The 18,096-nt window shown below is 47.0% G+C and overlaps 1 protein-coding gene across 5 annotated transcripts in view; it reads left to right on the top strand.

Annotated features, from left to right (window-relative positions):
* Positions 1-18,096, top strand: part of CEP63 (centrosomal protein 63) — a 93,269-nt gene that overhangs the window by 1,713 nt on the left and 73,460 nt on the right. For 4 of the 5 annotated variants that reach the window (XM_029066630.2, XM_029066614.2, XM_029066647.2 and 1 more), the window contains exon 2: positions 16,504-16,572. In XM_029066630.2, coding sequence (XP_028922463.1) covers positions 16,529-16,572 — 44 coding nt within the window. In that variant the 5' untranslated portion in view covers positions 16,504-16,528. Of the gene's footprint in view, positions 1-8,334; positions 8,424-16,503; positions 16,573-18,096 lie in introns of those variants that run through there. The other variant, XM_039913369.1, reaches the window with a different exon arrangement.

Here is an 18,096-nt window from a genome sequence, read left to right on the forward strand (position 1 = left end):
ACTTAATAAACACCATTATTATTAATAATGTTGGTATTTGTTAAGTGCTTACTACGTGCAGAGCACTTTTCAAGCGCTGGGGTAGATACAGGGTGATCAGGTTGTCCCACGTGAGGCTCACAGGTTTAATCCCCATTTTACAGATGAGGTAACTGAGGCGCAGAGAAGTGAAGTGACTTTCCCACAGTCACACAGCTGACAAGTGACAGAGCCGGGAGTCGAACCCATGACCTCTGACTCCGAAGCCCAGGCTCTTTCCACTGAGCCAGGCTGCTTCCCTAAAGAAAAAAAAAATTAAGCGCTTACTATGTGCAGAGCACTGTTCTAAGCGCTGGGGTAGTAGACACAGGGGAATCAGGTTGTCCCACGTGGGGCTCACAGTCTTCATCCCATTTTCCAGATGAGGTAACTGAGGCACAGAGAAGTGAAGTGACTTGCCCACAGTCACACAGCTAACAAGTGGCAGAGCTGGGATTCGAACCCGTGACCTCTGACTCCAAAGCCCATGCTCTTCCCACTGAGTCACACTGCTTTATTATTATTATTATTGTTATTATTACAAGTTTATTAGGTTGGTCCCGGTCCCTGTCCCACGTGGGTCTCACAGTCTCCATCCCCACTGGACAGATGAGGGAACTGAGGCCCTGAAAATAATAATAATATTGGTATTTGTTAAGCACTTACTATGTGCAAAGCAGTATTCTAAGCGCTTGGGGGGGGATACAAGGTGATCAGGTTGCCTCACGTGAGGCTCACAGTCTCCATCCCCATTGGACAGATGAAGGAACTGAGGCCCAGAAAATCAGAAAATAATAGTAATAATGATAGTATTTGTTAAGCGCAGCGTGGCTCAGTGGAAAGAGCACGGGCTTGGGAGTCAGAGATCATGGGTTCGAATCCCTGCTCTGCCACTTGTCAGCTGTGTGACTGTGGGCAAGTCACTTAACTTCTCTGGGCCTCAGTTACCTCATCTGTAAAATGGGGATTAAGACTGTGAGCCCCACGTGGAACAGCCTGATTCCCTTGTGTCTACCCCAGCGACCCCAGAGGCTCAGAGAAGTGACCTGACTTGCCCAAAGTCACACAGCTTATTATTAATGCAGGTTTATCAGGTTGGACACAACCCCGTCCCACATGGGCCTCACAGTCTCCATCCCCATTGGACAGATGAGGGAACTGAGGCGTAGAGGTGTGAAATGACTTGCCCAAGGCCGCAGAGCAGACAGGTGGCGGAGTCGGAATTACATCCCATGACCTTCTGACTCCCAAATCCGTGCTCTATCCACTAGGCCATGGTACTTTTCAACTCCTCTGGGACTCCCAGGCCTGAGCTCCATCCACTGTGCCACGAGGCCCTCCGATGGGCCTCAATTTATCGTATTTATTGAGCGCTTACCGTGTGCAGAGCTCTGTAATAAGCGCTTGGAAGGTCCAATTTGGCAACAGATAGAGGCAATGCCTTCCCAACAACGGGCTCGCAGTCTAGGAGGTTGGCCCAGGCAGCCCCTTCCCCTGTTAATAATTTTTGAGGAGGATAATAATGGCATTTGTAAGGCCCTTACAATGTGCCAAGTGATAATAATAATGATGATATTTGTTAAGCACTTATTAGGTGCCAGGCACTGTACTGAGCGCTGAGATGGATACAAGCAAATGAGATTGGACGCAGTCCTTGTCCCATGTGGGGCTCACGGTCTCAATCCCCGTTTTACAGATGAGATACTGTGAGCCCGTTGTTGGGCAGGGATTATCTCTATCTGTTGCCGAACTGTACCTTCCAAGCGCTTAGTACAGTGTCCTGCACACAGTCAGCGCTCAATAAATATAACAGTGAATGAAAGAGCGGGGAAGTGATTTGCTCAGTATTGAATACTGATATTCATCTGTATTGAGTACGGATGAGGAAACTGAGGCCTCGAGAAGTTGACACACAAGGTCACAAAACTGGCAAGTGGCAGAGCCAGGATTAGAATCTAGGTTCATTCCTTCAATCGTATTTATTGAGCGCTTACTGTGTGCAAAGCACCGGACTGAGCCTTTGGGGGAGTACAATACAACGGAGCATTTTTGTCCACAACAAGTTCACGGTCTAGAGGGGAAGACAGACATTAGGATACGTAAGTAAATAAATTGCAGATATGTGGATATGTGCTGGGGGGATGGGAGGGAGGATGAATGAAGGGAACAAGTCGAAGCGACACAAGAGAGAGTGGGAGATGAGGAAAGGTGGCGCTTAGTCTAGGAAGGCTTCTTGGAGGAGATTTGAAGGCTTTGAAGGTGGGGAGAGTCATTGTTGGATATAATGTTGGTAGTTTTTAAGCACTTACTATGTGCAGAGCACCGTTCTAAGCGCTGGGGGAGATACAGGTTCATTAGGTCGTCCCATGTGAGGCTCACAGTTAATCCCCATTTTACAGATGAGGTGACTGAGGCACAGAGAAGTTAAGCGACTCGCCCACAGTCACACAGCTGACAAGTGGCAGAGCCGGGAGTCGAACCCATGACCTCTTTCCACCGAGCCACGCAGTGAGGACATGAGGAGGGAGGGAGTTCCAGGCCAGAGGCGGGACATGGGCCAGGGGTCAGCGGCGAGACAGGTGAGATGGAGGCTCAGTGAGAAGGTGAGCACTAGAAGAGCGAAGTGTGCGGGCCGGGTTGAAGTAGGAGAGTAGCGAGGTGATGTAGGAGGGGGCAAGGTGATGGAGAGCTTTAAAGCCAGTGGCGAAGATTTTTTTTGTTTTGACGCGGAGGTGGATGGGCAGCGACTGGAGTCTCCTGAGTGCGGGGTGACGTGCCCTGCGTGCTTTCGAAGGAAAATGATCCAGGCAGCGGAGTGGAATATGGACTGTAATAGGGAGAGGCAGGAGGAAGGGAGGTCGGCTATGAGGCTGATACGATAATCAAGGCGGGAAAAGATACGTGCTTGCATCGTGATAGCAGTGTGGATGGAGAGGAAGGGGTGGATTCTATTCATTCATTCATTCAATAGTATTTATTGAGCTTTTACTAGGTGCAGAGCACTGTACTAAGCGCTTGGAATGGACAAATCGGCAACAGATAGAGACAGTCCCTGCCCTTCGACGGGCTCACGGTCTAATCAGGGGAGACGGACAGACAAGAACAATGGCAATAAATAGAGTCGAGGGGAAGAGCATCTCATGAAAACAATGGCAAATAGAATCGGGGTGATGTACATCTCATTAAACAAAATAAATAGGGTGATGAAGATATATACGGTCGAGCGGAGGAGTACAGTGCTGAGGGGGTGGGACGGGAAAGAGGGAGGAGCAGAGGGAAAGGGGGGAGAAGAGGGTTTAGCTGCGGAGAGGTGAAGGGGGGGTAGAGGGAGCAGAGATGTTGGGGTGGATTTAGCCCTCTGACTCCCAGGCCTGTGCTTGTTCTACTAGGTCACATTGCTTCTCAGTATGGCTTTTGTTCTGTCCCCCTAATGGTATATGTGTTAAACATTGAAGTCAGTAATTAATAATAATGTTGCTGTTTGTTAAGCGCTTACTATGTTCAGAGCACCGTTCTAAGCGCTGGGGTAGAAACAGGGTAATCGGGTCGTCCCACGTGAGGCTCACAGTTAATCCCCATTTTACAGATGAGGTCACTGAGGCCCAGAGAAGTGAAGTGACTTGCCCACAGTCACACAGCTGACAAGTGGCGGAGCCGGGATTCGAACCCATGACCTCTGACTCCCAAGCCCGGGCTCTTTCCACTGAGCCACGCTGCATTTCCTGAGTAAACCAACTGCTCTGTAGAACTAAACAAAAGCTCCTCCCTATTGGCTTTAAAGCTGTCCATCCCCTGGCCCCCTCCTACCTCACCTCCCTTCTTTCCTTCTCCATCCCAGCCCGTGCACTCCGCTCCTGTGCCGCCGCTCACCTCCTCGCCACGCCTCGATCTCGCCTGTCCCGCCGTCGACCCCTGGCCCACGTCCTACCACTGACCTGGAATACCCTCCCTCCTCATATTCACCGAAAAATCCCTCTTGCCCCGTTCAAAGGCCTACTGGAGGCTCACCTCCTCCAAGAGGCCTTCCCAGACTAAGCCCCCTTTTCCTCAGCTCCCCCCGCTTCCGCGTCACCTCAGTTCGCTCCCTTTGCTCTTCCTCCGTCTTCCCGCCCTGCGGCACTTTCATTCATTCATTCGATCGTATTTATTGAGCGCTTACTGTGTGCAGAGCACTGTACTGAGCTGTTGGAAAGTACAGTTCAGCAATAGAGACGATCCCTGCCCACGGCAGGGCTTACAGTCTAGAAAGGGGGAGACAGACATCGAAACAAGTAAACAGGCATCAATATAAATAGAATTATAGATATATGCACATCAAAAAAGTAAGCAGGCATCAATATAAATAGAATCATAGATCTATACACATCAAAACAAGTAAACAGGCATTAATATAAATAAATAGAATTATAGATATGTACATATATACACAAGTTCTGTGTATAGAGCAAAGGGCAGGGAGATGGGGAGGGGAGAGGGAGCGTTCATGTATATACGTATATATATTTGATGCCTGTTTACTTGTTTTGATGTCTGTCTCCCCTCTTCTAGACCGAAAACCCCTTGTGGACAGGGATCGTCTCTCTTTATTGCTATATTGTACTTTCCAAGCGCTTGGTACAGTGCTCTGCACACAGTAAGTGCTCAATAAATATGACTGAAAGAATTAAATAAAATTAAGAAGGTAGATAAAAAATGTGGTGTTAGATCACCAATTTCTAATAAACTCTATTAATGAAGGGTCAGTGAAGAACAACTTGCCAACATACTGGCATTTGGATTTTCTTTTTTGCGGTTAGGAATGAAAATCCACTCATGCGTCGCTCTTAGTACAATGCTCTGCACATAGTGCGCAATTAATACCACCGATTGATTGAGAGGCATCGGTAGACCTGTCTTATTTGGGGAGGTATCAGAGCAATACTTTCTATTTGATATAGAAAGATAAAGGGGAAAGGAACAAGGGTACCTATCTGCCCGATTCTGCTCTTAACCAGTAGTTTAGTATTCGGCCTAGAAAATTAATTTGTTCAAGCGTTTAGAACAAACTAATTCATAGCAAAATAGCAGGAAGCATTAGAAACATACATCAGCAAGTTAAGTGCTTTTGTGAAATGACTGCATTCTGGAAGATCACTTTGGAAAATCTATTAGCCGGTACAGCATGCAGTCAATTCACAGGTTGATTTTACAGTTGAATGTATTTCCACCCTTGCTTACCGCCACCTCCCTCCTGCATTTTGGCCACTTTTTGCTGCTTCACAGCACCTCCATTAGGGGACAAAGGGAGCTGTGAAAAGCAAATGTCAGAACTTGTTTTTTATTGGCGACGTCTGTCAAAATTGAATGGGAAAGGACATGGAAATTAATGGACAAAATGTAATTTTTGGAACACTCTGACTTTCACTTATCTTTGAATCCTTTTCTCTCCAGACACATGGGTTGGTTGGCTAAACGAGATCAATATCTAATAATTTTCCTACCCCTTCTCATGCCTCTCATAAAATAGTGGTAAAACTTTGAATGCATTCACAGCCTTAAATGTTACACTTTTAAAATAATAATACCGATGATATTTGGTAAGCACTTAGTATGTGTCAAGCAGTGTTTCAAGCTCTGGGGTAGATACAGACTAATCAGGTTGGGCACAGTTCATGTCCCATATGGGGCTCATGGTCTTAATCTGCATTGTACAGATTAGGTAACTGAGGCACAGAGAAACTAAGTGACTTGCCCAAGGTTACACAGCAGAGGGGGATGGAGATGGGATTAGAACCCAGGTCCTTCTGACTCCCAGGCCTGTGCTCTATCCACTAGGCCATGATGCTTCTCATAATCATTCAGTCAATAGTATTTATTGAGCGCTTACTATGTGCAGAGCACTGTACTAAGCACTTGGAATGTACAATTCGGCAACAGATAGAGACAATCCCTGCCCAAATTCAGTCTTTCTCTGTCTTCTTTTTTGGCCTTTCTAGTGTTCTGTAGCGCCTGCCTGGGCCAGTTTTCAGGGCTAATATACTTCATACCACCAAATTTCATTTTCAGTAATTTCCCCTGTGCTTCAATATTTTATTTTTCTTCAAAGTATGAGTTGCTAAAACCTTTACACTTTTAACGCTTCCTTGTTGACGATTGTAAGAACTGAATTGTGGTGTTCAGGGTTATGTGCCTTTAATTTATTGGGTAAATGGCTGATTTTGGGACCTGGTAAGGGGAAGACCCAGTTTTATTGAAAATCCCAGATTGAAGCCACTCCAACAGACAATTAGATTTGAGGGCCTGGAGATTATTATTTAAGCCTCACAACACCATCCAAAAACTACCGCAGGATTCACTAAGAATAGGGGCTTAGGTGTAGTGCCTGAATACCATTTAGCCATTTTAATATTATAGGTGTTTGCCTGGAGTGTCAATTTATCAATCAGTAATATTCACTGAGCCTCTGCTGGGAGCAGAATAGCAGTTTTGTATGAAACTGTTTATTGTGTTCCTTAATTTTTTTTTTTTTTATTTTGATTTATGTTTCTTGCAAACAGCCCAAGGCAGTGAATAAAGAATGTCCAACTTTACATTAATAACCACCTATTACTCATCACAGCAAAGAAAATAGCAGCGGAGGGTGGGGACGGATGGGTAGAAAGTGGATGAATAGCGGAGGAAAAAGAGCAGGGAAAGCAAGAAATGGAAAACTAGCTGAGGGGAGGGAAGCGGAATGATCCGTGTCTCTACTCTGGCCTGGACTTGAAAACAATGTTCTGCGTTTGGTGGAGGAAATAATCAATTAAGCAATGGTATTTATGGAGCGCTTACTGTATGCTAGGCACTCGGGAGAGTACATTAATGGAGAGTTGGCAGACACGTAGTTGGCAGACACGTTCCCTGCCCACGACGGGCTGATGTATCAAAAATGTCATTCATTCATTCATTCAATAGTATTTATTCATTCATTCAATAGTATTTATTGAGTGCTTACTATGTGCAGAGCACTGTACTAAGCACTTGGAATGTACAGATCGGTAACAGAGACAGTCCCTGCCCTTTGACGGGCTTACAGTCTAATCGGGGGAGAGAGACAGACAAGAACGATAGCAATAAACAGAATCGAGGGGATCAACATCTCATTAAAACAATAGCCGTAGTTACCGAGGTCAGAGGTTCGGTTTCCAGTTGGCCCGACCCCTGTCCGGTTCTGATATAAATGGTGGTATTTGTTAAGCACTTACTAGGTACAAAGCACTGTTCTAAGCGCCGGGGGATACAAGGTGATCAGGTTGTCCCACGTGGGCTCACAGTTTTAATCCTCATTTTACAGATGAAGTAACTGAGGCATGGAGAAGTTAAGTGACTTGCCCACAGTCACATCCAGTTTTTAATTCTCGGCACGGAGCATCGATCAATCAATCGTATTTATTGAGCACTTATGTGCAGAGCACTGTATTAAGTGCTCTGGAGAGTACAATACGACAGAATAAGCAGCCGCATTCCCTGCCCATATTGAGCTTACCATCTTGAAGGGGAGACAGACATTAATATGAATGAATAAGTACTGAATCATCTTGCCAACTATGGCTCGGATGCTTCGGTACATTGCTCACTGACTCGGGCGGGGATGAAATGGATTTAGAGAAGCAGCGTGGCTCAGTGGAAAGAGCCCGGGCTTGGGAGTCAGAGGTCATGGGTTTGAATTCCGGCTCTGCCACTTGTCAGCTGTGTGACTCTGGGCAAGTCACTTTACTTCTCTGTGCCTCGGTGACCTCATCTGTAAAATGGGGATTAAGACTGTGAGCCTCACGTGGGACAACCTGATTCCCCTCTATCTACCCCAGCGCTTAGAACTGTGCTCTGCACATAGTAAGCGCTTAACAAATAGCAACATTATTATTTAGCAATTGAAGGGCTCAGGGGGTTCCCTTGAAAAACTGTCTTAATTGCATAAAATCTGCCCTTTTCTGTAAAATAGTACTTGTGACATCATCCTGTCCTTCCCCATCTGTCACTTATTATTAGTAGGAGTAATGATAATAATAATTATGGTATTTATTGAGCACTTACTATGTGCCAGGCACCGTACTGGATTGGATTGGTTGGACACAGACCTTGTCCCATGTGGGGCTCACAGTCTCAATCCCCATTTTACAGATGAGGTAACCGAGGCCCGGAGAGGCGAAGTGTGTTGCCCATGGTCACACCGCAGATTAGTGGCAGGGCTGGGATTAGATCCCTTGAGCTTCCGACCCCCAGGCCCGCGCTCTAGCCACTACACCATGCTGCTTCTAATTTAAATTTTAATTCTGTCTCCTCATCTGGACTGCAGCTCCTTGTAGTAGAGCGTTCTCTACTTCATAATGATCTGCCCACAGTAAGCTGATTGTGCCCCATGCCCGGTGAAATACCTGGGACGCCAGGTGAGTCTTGCCGTGCGGTGTATGGGAGGTCCACCGATAGCCACCCTAGCCATCAAAGCAGCGTGGCTCAGTGGAAAGAGGCCGGGCTTGTGAGTCAGAGGTCATGGGTTCTAATCCCCGCTCCGCCGCTCGTCAGCTGTGTGACTTGGGGCAAGTCACTGTAAGCCAGTCAGTGGGCAGGGACTGAATCTATCTGTTACCGATTTGTATGTTCCAAGCGCTCAGTACAGTGCCCTGCACATAGTAAGCGCTCAATGAATACTATCGAATGAATGAGGGAATGAATAATGCTGTGAGTCTCATGTGGGGCCGGAACTCTATCCAACCTGATTATCTTGTATCTGCCGCCAGGGCTTAGAACAGTGCGCGGCAAATAGTAAGCGCTAACCAAGTACCATTATTATTATCATTATCAGAGCGGTGGTCAGTCAGATATGAGGGAGGAGAGAGGAGTTCCAGGCAAGGGGAAAGACGTGAGCAAAGAGAAGTCAGCGGCAGAGAGGCACAGTGAATAGGTTCGCTTGAATGAGTTCAAGCTGGGGTGCGGTGGGAGTAGGAGAGGCTAAGTAATAATAATAATGTTGGTATTTGTTAAGCGCTTACTACGTGCAGAGCACTGTTCTAAGCGCTGGGGGAGATACAGGGGAATCAGGTTGTCCCACGTGAGGCTCAGAGTCTTCACCCCCAGTTTACAGATGAGGGAACTGAGGCACAGAGAAGTGAAGTGACTTGCCCACAGTCACACAGCTGACAAGTGGCAGAGCCGGGTGTCGAACCCATGACCTCTGACTCCGAAGCCCAGGCTCTTTCCACTGAGCCACGCTGCTTTCCCGATAGAGCACGGATAGAGCACGGATAGGGCACGGGCCCGGAAGTCAGAAGGTCACGGGTTTTATTTCCTCATCCAACACCTGTCTTCTGTGTGGCCTTGGGCAAGCTACTTCACTTCTCGATGCCTCAGCTGCCTCATCTGTAAAATGGGGATTGAGACAGTGACCCCTGTGCGGGACAGGGACCGTGTCCAACCCTACTTGCTTACATCCACCCCAGCGCTTAGTACAGTGCCTGGACATAGTAAGGGTTTAATATATAACATTATTATTATTATTTTTGAATACCAAGTTTTTCACTCACTTCTGCTATAAAGAAGTGTATTTTCTCTGAATTTTGGCTAGAATGCGGTTGGGAAATTAGGGACTGCTCTTCTGACTACGTGGGGCTGTATGAATCCAGTGCAAGGCAGTGTGAGGAGAAGCAGTCATGCCCAAGCATGTGGCTTGGGTGGGGGGTGAATACTCTCATGTGACTTTTCCTCAATATAGGATATGCAAGAATGAAATTATTATCCATTATCCCCCTGGGAAGCAGCAGGACCTAGTGGATAAAACACAGGCCTGGGATCTGCGTTCTAATTCAGATGCTGCCACTTGTCTGCTGCGTGACCATGGGCAAGTCACTTAACTTCTCTGTGCCTCAGTTACCTCTTCTGTAAAGTGGGGGTTAAAACAGTGACCCTAATGTAGGACGGGGACTGTGTCGAACCTGATTAGCTTGAATTTACCCCAGCGCTCAGTACAGTGCCCGGAACATAATAAGTGCTTAAAAAATACCATAAAAAAAAGTCCGTGTCACAGGAACTGGGTACAAATTCTAGAGTGACTTCTGGAATTTTTATCTAGCTTCGTCTGGAATAGCTCCTTTAGTTGCCTCTCTTCTTTCCCCTGTTTTTTACCCATAAACACCTTCAAATTGTATTTATTGATAAAAATAATAATTGTGGAATTTGTTAAGCACTTACTATGTGCCAGGCGCTGTACTAAGCACTGGGGTAGATGCAAGGAAATCGGGTTGGACACAGTCCCTGTCCCATGTGGGGCTCACAGTCTCAATTCCCATTTTATAGATGAGGTAACTGAGGCCCAGAGAAGTGAAGTGATTTCCCCAGGGTCACACAGCAGGCAAGTGGCAGGATTAGAACCCATGGCCTTCTGATCTCCAGACCCGTGCTCAATCCACTATGTTACACTGCCTCCCTTGTAGTCAGGAGCAACTGTTGTACATTATCCCTCCACTTTCCCATCGTTTTCCCCTGTGTTATTTCCTAGATACTGCTGCCCCTCTGACCCAAAATATTTTATTTACTGAATCTTGTATCTACCCCAGTGCTTGTACAGTGCTTGGCCTGTAGCAAGCGTTTAACAAATGTCCCTATTTTTTATTTATATTTTAATAGTGTTTGATAAGTGGTTACTATGTTCCAGGCACTATGCTAAGCACCGGGGAAGATACAAGATAATCAGGTTGAACACGGTCCATGTCCCACTTGGGGTTCATCTTATAGATGAGGTGACTGAGGCCCAGGGAAATTAAGTGAGTGGTCACACAGCAGACAAGTGGCAAAGCCAGGATTAGAACCCAGGTCCTCTAACTCCCAATTATTACCGCAGTTATTGTGTTTTGCAACCTCCTGAGATAAAGAAAGCTGATAATCGTATTAGTATTAAAAAGCAAGCAAAACCTAACATCAGTGGAATAATTGCACAGCTTGGAAAAGCAGTGTGGCTCATTGGAAAGAGCCCGGGCTTGGGAGTCAGTGATCATGGGTTTGAATCCCGGCTGTGCCACTTGTCAGCTGTGTGACCGTGGGCAAGTCACTTCACTTCTCTGTGCCTGTGACCTCATCTGTAAAATGGACATTAGCTGTGAGCCTCACGTGGGACAACCTGATGACCCTGTATCTACCCCAGCGCTTAGAACGGTGCTCTGCACATAGTAAGCGCTTAACAAATACCAACATTATTATTTCCCCCTTTCAGTTCCCTTTTCACCAGAGACTGTTGCTTAGAGTTTTGAACCCTTCCCTTTGCTCCTTATCGAAACACTTGTCCCCTCTCTTCTTCCCTCCTTAACCTCTATCTTCAACTGCTTGCTCTCCAATGGCTTTTTCCTCACCGCTTTCAAACATCCCATGTTTCTCCTATCTCAAAAAGAAACCCTCCCTTGACCCCATGGCTCCCTCCAGTTATTGCCCCATCTCTCTCCTAACCTTTCCTCTCCAGACTCTTTGAGCGAGTTGTCTACATACACTGTCCCAAGTTCCTCTCCTCCAATTCTCTCCTTGACCTCCTCCCGTCTGGCTTCTGCCCCTTCACTCCACAGAAATCGCCTCTCAGAGGTCACAGATGATCTCCAATCACCACATCCAATGGCCTCTACTTCATCTTAATCCTCAGCCGCTCAGCTGCCTTCGACACTGTCGCACCCTTTCTCGTGGAAACATCATCCAACCTCGGCTTCACTGACACTGTCCTCTCCTGGTTCTCCTCCTATCCCTCTGACCGCTCATTCCCTGTCTCTTTTGCGGTCCTCTCCTCGGCCTCCCACCCCCTAACTGTGGGAGCCCCTCAAGGTTCAGTTCTGGGGCCTCTTCTATTCTCCACTTACGCCCATTCCCTTGGAAAACTCATTCACTTCCATGGCTTCATTCATTCATTCAGTAGTATTTATTGAGTGCTTACTACATGCAGAGCACTGTACTAAGCGCTTGGAATGTACATTTTGGTGACAGATAGAGACCATCCCTGCCCAGTGACGGGCTCACAGTCTAATCGGGGGAGACAGACAAAATAGCGATAAATAGAATCAAGGGGATGTACATCTCATTAACAAAATAAATAGGGTAATAAAAATATATATAAATGAGCAGATGAGCACAGTGCTGAGGGGAGGGGAAGGGAGAGGGGGAGGAGCAGGGGGAAAGGGGGCTTAGCTGAGGGGAGGTGAAGGGGGCCAGAGAGGGAGCAGAGAGAAAAGGGGAAGCTCAGTCTGGGAAGGCCTCTTGGAGGAGGTGAGCTCTCCGTAGGGCAACCACCTTTATGCGAATGATTCCCAAATCTACATCTCCAGCCCTGACAATAATAATAATAATGATGGTATTTGTTAAGTGCTTACTATTTGCCAAGCACTGTTCTGAGCACTGGGGTAGATACAAGGTAATCAGATTGGCTCACAGTCTTAATGCCCATTTTACAGATGAAGGAACTGAGGCCCAGAGAAGTAAAGTGACTTGCCCATGGTCACACAGCAGACCAAGTGGCGGAGTTGGGATTAGAACCCACGTCCTCTGACTCCCAAGCCCATGCTCTTTCCACTAAGCCATGCTGATTTCTATCCCTCACAGCAGTTTTGCATTTCCTCCTGCCTTCAAGACATCTCTTCTTGGCGTCCTGCAGTCACCTCAAACTTAACATTTCCAAAACAGAGCTCCTCATCTTTCCCCCCCAAACCTGTCCTTCCCCTGACTTTCCCATCATCGTAGACAGCACCACCATCCTTCCTGTCTCACAAGCCCGTAACCTTGGTGTTATCCTTGACTCCTCTCTCTCATTCAACCCACATATTCGATTAAATCCTTTCACCAAATCCTGTCAGTTCAACCTTCAAACCCTTGCTAAAATTCATCCTTTCCTCTCCATCCATACTACTCTATGTTAATCCAAGCACTTGTCCTATCCCACCTTGATTACTCTATCAGTCTCCTTGCTGACCTCCCTGTCTCCTGTCTTTCCCTACTTCAGTCCATATTTCACTCTGTTGCTCGGATCATTTCTCTACAAAAATGTTCGGTCCAAGTTTCCCCTCTCAAGAAACTCAACTGGTTGTCCATCCAACTCCGCATCAAACAGAAACTCCGTACCACTGGCTTTAAAGCAATCACCTTGTCCCCTCCTACCTTACCTCATTGCTTTCCTACTGTAACCCAGTCTATACACTCTGCTCCCCTAATGCCAACGTACTCACTGTACCTCCATCTCGTCTATCTCAATGTCAACCTCTCGCCCATGTCTTGCCTCTGGCCTGGAACACCCTCCCTCTCCATATCTGACAGACAATTACTCTCACCCTCCTTCAAAGCCTTACTGAAGGCACATCTCTTCCTTGACTGAGTCCTCATTTCCTTTTCTTCCACTCCCTTCTGCATTGCCCTGACTTGCTCTCTTTATTCACCCCCTCCCACCCACACAGCACTTCTATACATACCCATAATTTATTTATATTAATGCATGTCTCTCCCTCTAGACCGAAAGCTCACTGTGGACGGGGAATGTGTCTTTCATATTGTACAGTGCTCTACACGCAGTAAGCACTCAATAAATATGACTGATTATTGACAGGGAATGTGAACTGTTGAGGAGAAACAAAAAATTCTTCTCCACAGAAATTATTTTTATGGTATTTGTTAAGTGCTTACTATATGCCAGGCCCTGGGGTAGGTTCAAGCTTATAATGTTGGTATTTGTTAAGCACTTACTATGCGCAGAGCACTCTTCTAAGCACTGGGGTAGGTACAGGGTAATCGGGTTGTCCCACGTGAGGCTCACAGTTAATCCCCATTTTACAGATGAGGTCACTGAGGCCCAGAGAAGTTAAATGACTTGCCCACAGTCACACAGCTGCCAAGTGGCAGAGCTGGGATTCAAACCCATGACCTCTGACTCCCAAGCTCCGGCTCTTTCCACTGAGCCACGCTGCTTCTCCGTCCAAGTTTATCAGTTTGGACACAGTCCCTGTCCCACGTGCGGCTCACGGTCTTATTCCTCATTTTACAGATGAGGTAACAGGCACAGAGGAAGTGAAGTGACTTACCCAAGGTCACTCAGCAGGTACGTGGCAGAGCCTGAATTAGAATCCAGGTCTTTCTGACTCCCAGGCCTGTGCTCCAGCCACTAGGCCAAGCTGCTTCTTGTGTGTCTGCCTGCATGTCTGCCAACCTTCTACCTCGGATCTAATCCCCACCACCAGAAGTGGAAGGGGCAGGAGGAAGTAAACATTCATTCAGTCATATTTATTGAGCGCTTACTATGTGCAGAGCACTGTACTCAGCGCTTGGAATATACAGTTCGGCAACAGATAGAGACAATCCCTGTCCAACAACGGTCATTAATGACCAGTGAACAACTTATTCCTGACTGGGATGCTCCTTTCATTGTTTATTTAATTGGCAGATAAGAGTGAGAAAGAGAGATATTGAGAAAAGGCAAGAAATCAACTAATCCAGTTCAACCAACCAACAGACAGACCTTTAAGGCAAACCACTTCTGATTAGTCGTAATTTGGTTTGACCAAATTTGACCAAGTTGTTGATTTAGCTAGCTGTGTGTCCTGGAGGAATAATGTGGCTCCACAGGAGTGCGGGAATGAGGAAGGACGGAGGTGTTCCAGAATTTGAAGCACATTCATGATTCCAGCAGGCCAGTAGTGACAAGGGGTAACCTCCTCTTGGCTAGAGGAAACCATTGTGTGGATTATCTGCTGTGCTGGATTAAATGACATTTTCATTCATTCATTCAATAGTATTTATTGAGCGCTTACTATGTGCAGAGCACTGTACTAAGCGCTTGGAAGGTACAAATCGGTAACAGATAGAGACAGTCCCTGCCCTTCGACAGGCTTACAGTCTAATCGGGGGAGACGGACAGACAAGAACAGTGGCAATAAATAGAATCGGGGGGATGAACATCTCATTAAAACAATAGCAAATAAATAGAGTGAAGGTGATGTACATCTCATTAACAAAATAAATAGGGTAATGAAGATATATACAGTTGAGCGGACGAGTACAGTGCTGAGGGGAGGGGAAGGGAGAGGGGGAGGACCAGAGGGAAAGGGGGAAAAAGAGGGTTTAGCTGCGGAGAGGTGAAGGGGGGGCGTAGAGGGAGCAGAGGGAAAAGGGGAGCTCAGTCTGGGAAGGCCTCTTGGAGGAGGTGAGCTCTAAGTAGGGTATTGAAGAGGGGAAGAGAATTAGTTTGGCGGAGGTGAGCAGGGAGGGCGTTCCGGGACCGAGGACGTGGCCCAGGGGTCGACGGCGGGAGAGGCGAGAACGGGGGATGGTGAGGAGGTGGGCGGCAGAGGAGCGGAGCGTGGGGGGTGGGCAGTGGAAAGAGATAAGGGAGTAGAGGTAGGAGGGGGCAAGGTGATGGAGAGCCTTGAAGCCTAGAGTGAGAAGTTTAGCCTAGAGTGAGAAGTCATCACTTAGAAATCAACCAACAACTAGTTGGGACAATTCTCAATCCACAAAATGCTGAAATAAATGGCGAACGCTCCTCGGTTGGGTGTTGACATTTCCTCCGCTTGCCAGCTTTATCGGTATCTTACCAAAGTGACCTGGACCCTGGCAGTTTTCAGCCATTTAGTCAGGCAACTTGGTTCTGACTGTTCGAATGAGAAATCTCTCTAGATTGGTAAAACCAAGTAGCATCCATTCATCACAGCAACTTAATCCCGAAAGTGAAATATAGAGCTCAGTGAGTTATCGGTTTGATGGCTTTCCCGGCTCTGAATGGAGGGAGATCCCCCTAATCCTTTGCAAAAGCAGAGTCGGAGGGAGAAGAGAAATAATTTAAAAAAAATCCAGTGAATTGCTTTGTGTAAAATGAACTTTGCTTATGCAACTGGTCTCTGGAGTTACATTGATCGTATCTGTTTCTCACTTGTTCTGATCGTATCAGTCAATCACCAATATTTATAGAGCGTCTGTGGTGTGCGGGGCACCGTACTGAACTCTTGGGAGAGTTCACCAGTGACAGAAGGCCTTGTATTTCCAAAGTGTTACTTTTCTGCTCCCCAGAGAGTCGCACTCAGCACAGAATTTGACGTGTAATAAGCACTTAATAAATGCCACGCAAAGCCGACTAGTGGGTTGAATGTTTTGGGGAATTAAATATAAGGAATGCCACGTACGCATAGAGTTCCCTACGTATGGCGGTTTCCGTGCCATATGGCGTGTGCACTTTGAACCAAGATTCGATTCCCGTCAACTATCAGATGATTGGTGAGCTATAATTCAAATCATTTTTAAATGACTCCTCTTCTCAGATGTAACCTTCCAACATTTGGCCCCCAAATGCCTTGAAACGAGAGCTCCTGCCGGCCTCCGCGTTCTTCCGAAGAAGTCTCCGTTTCCACATTCCTCTTCTATCGTCTGGATGTTTTCACACACATTCTTTAGCCGTGGCCTCTGACAGCCTAGACTTTCTGATGAATTGTGGTTTTATGACCTGTGATTTCTTTACCTTTCCAGCTGCCAGAAGAGGGGTGATTTGGTGATGGAGGCGCTGTTGGAAGGAATGCAGAGAAGAGGGCAAGGAGGGTAAGTTGACTTGGGTTGATAGCCGGCTCCAACTCCTGTCGGCATTAAGCCCGACTGTCTTCCCTCCGTCTGACTCGGGGGAGGTACGTGTGTGAGGCATTCCTGTGACCGTCTCTCTCTGTACCTCTGAAGGCTGAATGAGGCCTTGAGAGTTCCCGGAGAAAGAAACAACTGGGGGAAAAAAAAAGAGCGTTGTCGATTCAGATAGTGATATCTGTGGATGGGTTTTACCAATCTAGGGAGATTCCTCATTTGAACACTCAGAACCAAGTTGCGTCCATTCGTCACGGCTACGTCTCCCTGCCATGTGGGTGAACGCTATTAGATGCCAAATCACTCCACATTTTTCATTATGTGGTGAAAAGGCACTGTTGATTCCTTTTACCTACTTATGCAAGCGCTGTTGGGCTAGTTTAATCTCGCTTTCTGGGCTATCTGTCACAAGGCTTCAGTTTTCTTGGCTTACTCGTCGGGATCTTCCAGCCAACTCTCAATTAATTGGAGGTTTATTATTTGATTTGTGGATTATTCAGGGCCCTTTGTTGCAACCTACCCATCAGTCATTTATTAACAATAATTGTGCTATTTGCTAAGCGCTTACCGTGTGCCAGGTACTGTACGGAGCCCTGGGGTGGATACAAGCAAATCAAGCTGGACACAGACCTTGTCCCACGTGGGGCTCACAGTCTCAATCCCCATTTTACAGATGAGGTAACTGAGGCACAGAAAAGTGAAGTGACTTTCCCAAGGTCACACGGCCTTCACCGCATCGCCAAGATCCGCCCTTTCCTCTCCGTCCAAACCGCTACCACGGTAGTAGTAAGCGCTTAACTAATGCCATCATCATTATTATTATTACTATAATCACTCACCATATCTCGACTGGATTACTGCATCAGTATCCTTTCCGATCTCCCAACCTCCTGTCTCTCCCCACTTCAGTCTATACTTCACTCTGCTGCCCGGATGATCTTTCTCCAGAAACGCTCTGGGGACGTCACCCCGCTCCTCGAAAATCTCCAGGGGTTGCCCGTCAACCTTTGTATCAGGCAAAATCTCCTCACCATTGACTTCAAAGCTCTCTATCCCCTTGCCCCCTCCTACCTCACCTCCCTTCTCTCCTTCTCCAGCCCAGCCCACACGCTCCGCTCCTCTGGTGCCGCTAACCTTCTCCCTGTACCTCATTCTCGCCTGTCCCGCTGTCGACTCCTGGCCCACGTCCTACCTCTGACCCGGATGCCCTCCCTCCTCACGTCCGCCAAATTAGCACACTTCCCCCCTTCAAAGCCCTACTGAGAGCTCACCTCCTCCAGGAGGCCTTCCCAGACTGAGCCCTCCCTTTTCCTCTACTCCTTCTCCCCTCCCCATCTCCCCGACTCCCTCCCTCTTCTCTACCCCCTTCCCCGCCCCACAGCACTTCTGTATTTGTATATATGTACATATTATTCTATTTATTTTATTAAGGATGCGTATATATCTACCATTCTATTTATATTGATGCTATCGATGCCTGTCTACTTGTTT

Source organism: Ornithorhynchus anatinus, chromosome 1 (assembly GCF_004115215.2).
Source record: "Ornithorhynchus anatinus isolate Pmale09 chromosome 1, mOrnAna1.pri.v4, whole genome shotgun sequence".
NCBI lineage: Eukaryota > Metazoa > Chordata > Mammalia > Monotremata > Ornithorhynchidae > Ornithorhynchus > Ornithorhynchus anatinus.